Source organism: Apaloderma vittatum, unplaced genomic scaffold (genome assembly GCF_000703405.1).
Source record: "Apaloderma vittatum isolate BGI_N311 unplaced genomic scaffold, ASM70340v1 scaffold24673, whole genome shotgun sequence".
In the NCBI taxonomy this organism is placed as follows: Eukaryota; Metazoa; Chordata; class Aves; order Trogoniformes; family Trogonidae; genus Apaloderma; species Apaloderma vittatum.
In genome coordinates this window covers 3,905-13,819 of record NW_009710193.1, presented here as the reverse complement: position 1 = coordinate 13,819, position 9,915 = coordinate 3,905, and the positions used below count along the sequence as shown (strand labels likewise).

The 9,915-nt window shown below is 52.5% G+C and overlaps 1 protein-coding gene across 1 annotated transcript; it reads left to right on the top strand.

Moving 5' to 3' along the window:
* The first annotated feature begins 6,677 nt into the window (after positions 1-6,677).
* On the top strand, positions 6,678-9,800 carry CAV3 (caveolin 3). Its single transcript, XM_009867226.1, has 2 exons — positions 6,678-6,806; positions 9,438-9,800. Exons 1-2 carry the CDS (start codon positions 6,693-6,695, stop codon positions 9,777-9,779), a joined length of 456 nt encoding a protein of 151 aa, XP_009865528.1. The 5' UTR covers positions 6,678-6,692; the 3' UTR covers positions 9,780-9,800.
* The last annotated feature ends 115 nt before the right edge of the window (positions 9,801-9,915 follow it).

Here is a 9,915-nt window from a genome sequence, read left to right as displayed (position 1 = left end):
GGGGAGGAAGATGGGAAACTCTCTCCGTGTTGCTGTATTTGCCGGTCTCTGTAGCGCTGGTTTTTAGTAGCTGGAAGCACACTAAGCTGGGATATCAGGTGCTCACAAACTTGTCACCTTTTCTTCTGGCTTAAAGTAACCCCACCACCACTTAAGGGCTTACACAGGGACCCCCCGCCCAAGCCCCAGCAGTGCCACAGCAGCACTGCTTGGCCATCAGTCTTGGCTCTAAAATCGCTGGGTTTGGGGGAAATGGCCAGCAGCTATGTCAGAGCCCGAGTCCACCCCAGTATTTCACTTTTAGACAGTCGCTGCCAGACAGAGGAGTACCACAATAGGTCAGAACAAGAACAGGACATGGAAGAGCAGCTGAGACTTCTCACATGCACAGCTCCCAGTGCTAGAAATAGGCATCTGTATTCTGCACTGGGCTATTAAGAGACTAACCCCTTCTTCCAGGGCTTGAAAGGATGTTATTTGCAGGCATTAGGAGCCTCCTGGATGAGCCAGAGCCAAGCAATATCGATCAACACCGCAAAAATCCCTCTGCGCATCTTTGCCATGACATCATCCAGAGAGCAGCATTTCTTATTTATGAGCAGTAACAGGCTTTGCTTTCTGCCCTTCAGCCTTGGCTGCCTCGCATAGGCACTTCACGTAGTGTTTTGTTCAGACAGAGCCCAACTTAGCCTAACTCCTTTCAAACAAGGGCCAGGCTTCCGAGCCCTTGGTCTTTAAACCATGTAACCCCTCTGCTGCACTGAGGTGTTTAAAGAGAGAGCATGTGAGGCCTCCCGGGAGGGAAAGGGAAGAAGCATCAGCCATTCCCTGCAGGGAAGCAAAGATGCCAGAGCAACCCCCCGGACAACTAGTCCCATCCCACACACCCTGCTCGTGCCATTGTGCCAGCGTGAATTTTCCCCCATCTCCCTTGGACCTCAGAGAAGGTAAAATACGTGCTCTCATTCCTCCCAAATCTTCTCTGCATTACCCAAAAAATGAGTCTGGAGGATGAAAGTGGAGTCCTGAAACCACCAGTAAGATCTTCCTTTAAACAGCAGCAGGTTTGCTGCAAGGAGACGTGCTCCAGCTCCGCTCTCCCATCCTCCTCCACCGAGCCCAGGACTGCCAGCAGGTCCTTCTGGTGCAGCCTTGCACGTGCTCGGGAAAGAGCAGAACCAAAAATGTATTTATGGTCTGTCCTCACGGCACAAGGGCTCAGGGCTGAGGAGTGAGAAAGGACCCCAGGGCCACCGAGGCCAGGATTCAGCCCCCACTGTCACATCAAGGGCGACAAGCTGAGCAGTGTCAACCTCAGCTCTCCCGCATACAGACCAGCTCAGAACTCTTCCCACTTTCGCTGATGGAGCTAGAAACCTGAGTTTGGACTCAGCCTTGCTGTCCCCAAGTGCCACTATGCCCCAGCCAGCTCTTGCCACACCAGGCTGTAATGGAGGGATGCGCTTGTAAGACATTCACTATCTTCTTAACTTAAACCTGCCTTGCAAAGTCCCTATTTGGGGGCATTTTCTTGCCACCGAGACAGTTTTAACCATCTGGTTTCTCCCTGGATTAGCAGGAGCTTGATGCAAAACACTCCTCTGCGCCATGACGTGGATCCCTGGCGGCTGCCAGTGCCTGCCCTCCTCACCTGGCTCCAGATCTCACAGCTTGGAGCAGTTTCTCTTTGCTGAAAGAGAAAGCATTACTCTACTGCTGTGTGTGTTTTGATGAAAGAAAAAACCTGATAACACCAGGATAAATAACAGCTGAAGGCTGTCCTAAATCAGCAGCACACCAACTAGTTAAATCTGATCATCAGACTACTCAGCTGGTTATGTCACAAATGATAAATCAAGAAGAGACTCTCACTTGATAAAGAAATGCCAAGTGAGTCTATTTTAAAATTAAAATCCAAAGGAATTTAGAGTGCTGGTGTGAGAGAGAAGAGCTGAGATTAAGAGACAGAAACACAAGCTCCAAAACCATCCCCCTGTGCCCTCAGCAGAGGAACCACATCCCACAAGGTCCTCAAGTTACTGCTCTGCTGGAACCTCCAGCTACTCCAGCACCTAACACACTTTTTTCCTTCTAATCTGATGCAGAACACAGTCATTTGTTCAATATTTTAAACATAGCTTTGCCCACAGCCATGAGATTGTGGTTAAGAAGGAATTAGGAAATAGCTAGCAGTTACTTACAGGCTCAATTAGCGCCCGACAAGCTGCACAACAAGAAACAAGGTTGTAAATGTTTCATCCGATACTCAGTGCACTGGTGTCATTAAACACAGCAGGAAAAGCAGAAATTCTTCAGTACCTGGGGTGTGTGGGTGTGATGTCATCTCCCCGGGTCTCTCACCAAGCTGCTGCATCCCTGACAGAGGGCACCTCTGTCTCTTGCATCACCGCAGGGCTCTGGGTGCTCCCTCAGCCTCCAGGCACCCCCAGGGCCAGGACAAGCATGCCCAAAGTAAAAAGCATCTCGTAACTTAAATTGAGGGGGGGAAATAAAAAAAAAAATTTTTAAAAATGGAAGAACTGTCAATTGTAGAGCACAGGATGAACCTCAGCTCTGTGTGCTTGGTATCACAGCTGAGCTCTCCCTCCCTGCTTGACATTGAGAGGCTCCACTACCAAAAAAGAGAATTTCCATGAGGACAGACTAGTTTCTGGAACTTGCCTTCTCCTGCTCACGTCTGCCCTGAGCTCTGGCTCTCCAGCCCAGCAGAGCATCCCCAGCCCAGTGCACCCTGCTGGGAAGGAGGTCTGGAGCTCCCATCCCAGCATTTACAACAGAGAAAAGAATGCAAAAAGATGAGGTGGTTGCATATCCACAGCGGCACGAGTTTGGTATTCATAGACTTTCTCTGTTTTAAAGGGCAAAACATTGAATGATAAATGAATGTTTTTCTGTACTTCTTCAGTGAAATTCAATTTTAATTGATATCAGTGACAGAGCTTCTACTCAAACTTTTATTTGGCAGCCACCTATTTCAGCTGCCTCTGAAATGGTAACGTCGTCCAGTCCCCACCCTTTGCATCTTCTGTGCTCGTTAACACCTCAGGACTGAAGAGCAGGGACGAGCCCAAGCAGAGCCCCTGTGCCACTCCACACCAGTCCCACCAGGGCCAGGCTCTTCATCCAAGGACACAAACAGCTCCAGCAAGACGAGGTGCCTCTCTCATGCTAACTGGAGATCCAGGCAGGAAAAGGGCAAGGTGGTATTTATGGTCAAGGAGAGTTCTAGAAAGTCACTGTGAGAGAGGGGGAAGACTGGGAGCAGAGAGAGGGAACTCGAGGCAGATGAAGACCCATCCCGTTCACTCAGAAGCACACACAACTCTCTCGAGTGTTCTCAAGGTGGTAACCAAAAACATGCATTAAGTATTTTTTTTACCTGGGGCTTTCACTCCTCCTCTGCATTCCAGTCTAGGTTGTATAAGAACAGATGATTTCTGTATATAAAACTTGCTGCACAGTGCAAACGTCGTGCAGCAAAGCCATTGCCTACGGCTCATCCTCGTGCAGGCCCCCATTTTCAGGGACAAGTAACTCTAGGGAATGGATCACTAAAGCTGAGATTTAGTCATATGAGCCAGAAGATGCTCATGGGAAGGAGACATGAAAGGTAGTTTTGTTTTGCCTTTTAAAAGAAGATGAAAGGAGAGCTCTGCCCCAAGCACTAAAGGCAGAGTGATCCTTTACCCTCACTCCCATCTGGCAGCACCTTCCAGTCGCTTGAAATATTCGTTTACTGTCTTGGTTGCATACACTAAAACGAGCTGAAGGATTAAAAGCCCCTGTGGTCAGGATTTAGCACAGAGGCATTCCTTCTGCTTTAACCTAAGACTTCATTCACCAGCATCACTTTCTACCTGGCTCTCCCTTCACCCACAGCACACCACATATGCTCTCAACAGTAAAAACTCTCAATTTCTTCTCATGTACTGTACCTCCACTGCAATTCTAGTCTATTTATTTTCACAGGAGCTTTGATTTCTGCAAGCTTCACTGCGGCTTTATTCTTTTCTGCTTAAGAGAAATCTATTTTACTCACCGGAACCAAGTAATAGGTTATTTATCTGACCTCTAGAAGGTTTCTAAGTTCAGAGCACCAGTCCTTCCAGCCCTGAGCCTCTTGTATGGCCAGATTGGGGAAGAAGGGTCCTCACTAGCCAAGTGACAGCCAGCAAATTCTTTCAGTGCATCTCTGCCCTACATCCAGCCCTAGGGGAGCATTAATGTTTGCTAAAACTGCTATTGTTTTATCATCTATACTTAACAATTAAACTTCTGGTTGTCACTAGTTACTAATATCACTATTAGCCCTCTGTAGCCTCCACACTCCAGCAGCTTTTTTCATATGGTGTCCCATTCATAGCCTTAAAGTACTCGGAAACAGATTTATTTATAGCATCCAGAGTGCAATAGAATATTTCTCCTCTCTCTCATGGCTACTCGAGGCCCTCGCACGTTAACTGCTCCACGAGATCACATTTTTCTGCTCCCACGCCTGGGACACCAAAGCCACCCAGCCGGGCGCAGGGGGCGAGGAGCTGCCCAAGCCTAAAGACAGCGAGTGACTCGTGTGCTCGGCCATCCCGCTGGGGAGGAGGGGCAGGGACAGCAAAGCCGGAGGGAACGCGTGCTGCACCCCACGTCCGTCCCCCCACGCAGCAGATGGAGAGATCCCCGCTCTGGGGCGAGGCAGGTCACCAACCCTCCCTTCCCAGTGCAAAGGGACGCTCCTGGCAGCAGAGGTGGAGGAAAAAGCAGCAGAGGCAGCGCCTTGTGCCGCCTGCTCCTTGGCCAGGCACCCCGAGCAGCAGCACCTCCCGAACCAGGTGCTGGTTCCCAGCCAGGCCAGCGTTGCTCTTGGGTCCCTCACGCACGCCGCCTCCGCGTACACCAGCAACGCGTTCCTTCAGCTCAGAGTAAGGGGGAAAAGATAAATCAGCTTATTTTGCAAAACCACCCTCAGCAATCGATCTCGGTGGTGCTATAAAATCTTTGCTAGAGAGGAGTTGAGCCCTGACAGAGCCAGTGTGGCCTTAAAGGTGGTGCCCACAGCTTTGGGTTTGCAGGGTCATTCTCCCACCCTTTCATCACTGAAGCAGTCAGGGAGGTCCCTCACAAGCTGCAGTCACCGCAGTTTAATCCTAGGGTGGTCTAGGTAGGAAGGAACGTTAGAGATCATCTGATCCACCCCCTGCCATGGGCAGGGACGCCCTTGACCAGCCCAGGTTGCTCAGGGCCTCATCCAACCTGGCATTGGTCATCTCCACCGTGTTGGGTCGCCCGAGGGGGGGGGCGCCCCCAGCCTCTCTGGGCAATCTGTTCCAGAGTCTGGTCACCCTCACACTGAAGAATTTCTTCCCAAGATCCAACCTAAATCTCCTCTCCTTCAGTTTAAATCCATTTCCCCTTGTCCTGTCGCTGGACAATCTTGTCAGAAGTCCCTCCCCAGCCTCCCTGCAGGTTCCCTTTAGGCACTGGTAGGCATGTGTCCCACCCCAGGGCATCCCCCCATCTGCTCTCACTAGAGCAGAAACTTCAAGAAAAACAATTTTCAGACCGAGGTACCACTCTGACTCCAGAAAAAAAATACTTAGGAAGCACCAGGGGCAGCAGGAGGAGACAGAGGAGCCTGGCAGCCGTCGACCTGCGGTGACACTCAGCCAGGCCCTCGCCATCACAAGTTCTCAGAAAAAACGAACACACGCAAGCCAAGTGACAGAACTAACAATCCCATATTTGCACTGTATTATATCAAAGGGCTGGAACAAACCCACTGTAGGGCTGAAAGCACCGGGCACCGAGCCACGGGGGTTTAATAAAGATGGCACTGCATGGGCAGCAGCAGTCTTTTGCAGATAAAATACCCCTCCCATTGCGCAGACACTCCTGGGCACAGAGCCTCCCTTAAACAAAAATTTAAAAAAAAAAAATCTTTGGTTCCCAAAAACCAAGAGAGCACTGAAGAGATTGATGAGGATTATCAAAATGCAGCACAAGTTAAATAAATCTTCATCACTACGCTAAATGTCACTGTGCTCTGTGGTCACGGTGGAGATATCCCGACCACGGTAGATCTGGGGCTTGGTCTGTTGGGTTTCCTCTGGTTTTTCTTTATGAAAAAGCTGGAATCAAAGGGATTCAAGCTGATACCATGAGCCTTCTTCCGGGCTCCCAAGGTTCACTGTCCTTCCCAGGAGCATGTAGATTCTCTGGGCGATAGCCACAGGCACAATTTCTGGCTCGCCCAAGCCGCTTCATTTACAGATTCATAACCAACAATTTCCCTCCTACACAACTATTTATCTCGGGCTTTTGAGGACTTTTGCCCCCACTTGGGCATCGTTTTTCCCACACGAGGAGCAAATCCCACCTGCAGGGCTGGGCTGGGGGTTTGCACACCCACCCACTGTGCCACCAGCCACCCCTGCACTGAGGTGACACCGTGAAGGCTGTCCCCAGCAAAGCCCCTTTAAGGGACACTTCAGGGCGGTGGCAGGAGGCAGGGTATTAATTTTAGCCTGGAGCTCTGCCAGGGGCTCAGGGCAGCTGCTGCGGGCGCCGGGAGGGGGGGAGCATTGCCTCCACACCCTGCCCTCCCCCAGGTCCTCCCCCGGCAGAGCCCCGATTCCCGGCGCCGCGGCCGAGCAGAGCCACGCTGGGGCAAAGCGGCCATGGCAGAGGAACAGACCGAGCTGGAGGAGAGGATCATCATCAAGGACCAGCACACCAAGGAGATCGACCTGGTGAACAGAGACCCGAAGCACATAAACGAGGACGTCGTGAAGGTAGGACTTTCTCGAGAGCGTCACTGCCTCCTCAGCACAGTCGCGGTACCGGTATTGTCGCTCCATGTCGGGCTTGGCCCCGTAAGGGCTAAAAGTCCCTGGTAGACGTGCCTGGAGGTGGTAGCACCTGGGGCTGCAGGGAGGTCCGCGGGGGCGGCTGGGCGCGACCCTGCCACAAGCCCTAGCCCTGCTGCTAATGTGCCCAGATGCTGGCTGGGGCTGAGGGGTGAAGATCCAACACATTCAACATTCCTCGTTCCTTGAACGCACTCGCCAGCTTCACGGGCTGCAGCCTGGAAATTTATGGAGACGCCCTCCTTTGTACCAGCAAGTGGGCAGCCAAAAATAAACCCGGGTCAGCCCATATCGCTGATTTAAAGGGAACCTCGGAAAAAGGCTGCTAAGCTTCAAGACGTGACAACCCGAGCACCAGAGCATTTAAATCCTTGCTCGCCTGGTTGGAAGGAGGTTGTTTCTCCCACACGGCAGCAGGAGGGTGCAGCAAAACTCCTCTGTCGGTTTTTGATCGAGAGGAGATCTCAGTCCAGTGGAACCGGGAAACATTTTCCTGAACACCGACCACTGGGACATGGCTGCTCTAAGCTTTGTCAGCATTACACCAAAGGTAATTTTGGCCCAAAGGAGCCCAGGAGGAGATGGGAGGGTTTTGTTAAAACTGTTTCAGAGATGGAAGTGGACAGCGTGCCAGCTCAAGGGCTTTTAACAGTTCCTGACCCTGATCGCACCCATGAAACACAAACCTGCGTTTGTGCATTAAAACACTGTTATGGCTAAAACCACGGCACAAACTAAAAGCCCCCCAGAGGAGGTGTGACAGTGACAGCTGTTGGTGGGCACCCTCCTGGCACAGCAAGCCGGACCCAGGGCACATCTTTCTCCTCCCCAGCTTGGTGATGTCCCCAACTACTACAGGGTGCAATGCCAGCGCCTTCCCTAACCCCCTGCACCAGCCCCAGCCCCCATCCCTGCCTTTTCCCTCTCAGGCATCCCCAAAAGCCTGCAAGACGGTGTTCAGGTTCCCTCGCACGCCCACGCTGCTGCTTCATCAGCTGGGGAAGGTTTCAGAGCACTTGCTCAGGCTCCCCAGCATTCCTCCACCTTAAAAATAGCCCGGCCGATAAGGCTGGGGAGGGAGGGCAGAGCCCAGGGCAGGGAGCACAACTCACCCCAGGAGGAGAAAGCCAAAGCCTCAAAGAAACACACCCCAAACCACCCCTGGCATCGAAGCAGGTCTGGGCAGAGTTTTCAAATCCCTCCCCAGGCAGGGCAGGGGGTACCTGCGCTCGCTGGTCCCTGAAGAGCAGGGCAGCACCAAGCTCCAGCCTCCACCACTCCCCAGAGCCACAGCGCTGCAGGGACAGAGGAAAACACAGCAGGGCAGGGACTCTTCTTTCATAGCCTGCTGCTCCCCCTGTTAATTAACCCCCTGATGAGCTAATTAGGCAGCCGGGCAGCTGTGGCGGGTTCCCACCCCACAGGCAGGCAGGAGCTCCAGAACCAGCTAACCCGGCTGCTGGTTCCTAATCTTCAGCAAGGATTCCCTCAGCACCTCCTGCCCACTCCAGGAAACTGAAGATGATGAAAAATGATCAAATGGATATGGCAATTCAGCATAAAAGTAAAAACAGACGCGTTAGCTTCTCAAGGAAAAGTCATGCTAGTTTTTAAGACAAACACCTTGGCTCACATATTTCCTAGAAATGAGTTACACCACAAGGAGATCTCTGTGTGGCGTTCAGAAGCTTTTAACAGTATTTGCCGTTCAGAGACACTCACAACGCCTGCACACAACAGCACTACCCCTGTAAGGGCACAGCCGAGCCCGTCTCCCTCCCTCTTCAGACAGAAAGCAGACAGACAGAATCGAGCACCTTGCCTCTGCGGAGACAAACAAATAAACCGTAAATCAAGAGGGCTGTTGGACTTTTATTAGCACAAACTACCTTCTTGTCGAGCAGGCAGCCCATGTCCCTGAATGCTAAAAAAGGGTAGGAATGAGCTCTGGCCTTGTCCCATTCCGAGGGCTCATGGCTGGCCCCAGCATCTGGAAGCTCTTGGGGCTGGTACCAGGCTCTGTCCCAGCTGAGGCCCGGCAGTGCCGGCAGCCCTGTGCCAGCCCCTGCCTGGACACCTGCAGGAGCAGGGGCTCTCCTGCTGCACCAGGGCTCCTCCTTGCTCAGGGAGGTGCAGGGGATCATAGAATCACAGAATTGTTACAGTTGGAAAAGACCTCTAAGATCATCAAGTCCAACCATCAACCCAACACCACCACAACCACTGAACCATGTCCCCGAGTGCCACGTCTGCATGTTTTCTGAGCACCTCCAGGGACGGCAACTTCCCTGGGCAGCCTGTTCCAGTGCCTCACCACTCTTTCAGTAAAGAAATTTTTCCTGATATTTAATCTAAACCTCCTCTGGTGCAACTTGAGTCCATTCCCTCTTGTCCTGTCATCAGTAACTTGGGAGAAGAGAAGCAACACCCACCTCACCCCAGCACGGCCCCGCAGTCCCCAGACCCTTCCCTTTGAGCTCTCCTCTCGTGTTGCAGCACCGGAGCCCTCACTAGTCCTCCCCAGCCCCTCCTTACCTTCATCCTCTCTCCTGCCAGGTGGATTTTGAGGATGTGATAGCTGAGCCTGTGGGAACATACAGCTTTGACGGCGTCTGGAAAACCAGCTACACCACCTTCACCGTCAGCAAGTACTGGTGCTACCGGCTGCTCTCTGCCATCCTGGGCATCCCCCTGGCAGTCGTCTGGGGCTTCCTCTTTGCCCTCATCTCCTTCTGCCACATCTGGGCGGTGGTGCCCTGCATCAAGAGCTACCTGATCGAGATCCAGTGCGTCAGTCGAATCTACTCCCTCTGCATCCACACCTTCTGCGACCCGCTCTTCGAGGCGCTCTCCAAGATCTGTGGCAACATCAGAGTCGCTCTCCGGAAGGAGATCTAGGTCCCTGCAGCCAACCCAACCAGCCCTCACACACAGCCCTCCCTCCTCCACGTAGCCTTCCCTGGCTCCAGGGAGAAGGGAAGCCCACCGAGGCTCGGCAAGCAGCTGGGGGGGACCCCCCTGCCCTCCCGCACTC

Excerpts from the sequence above, each read along its gene's own strand:
- CAV3 (XM_009867226.1), top strand. The coding sequence starts at position 6,693 with ATGGCAGAGGAACAGACCGAGCTGGAGGAGAGGATCATCATCAAGGAC. Across the intron at positions 6,807-9,437 it reads TAAACGAGGACGTCGTGAAG|GTGGATTTTGAGGATGTGAT; the intron begins GTAGGACTTTCT and ends CTCTCCTGCCAG.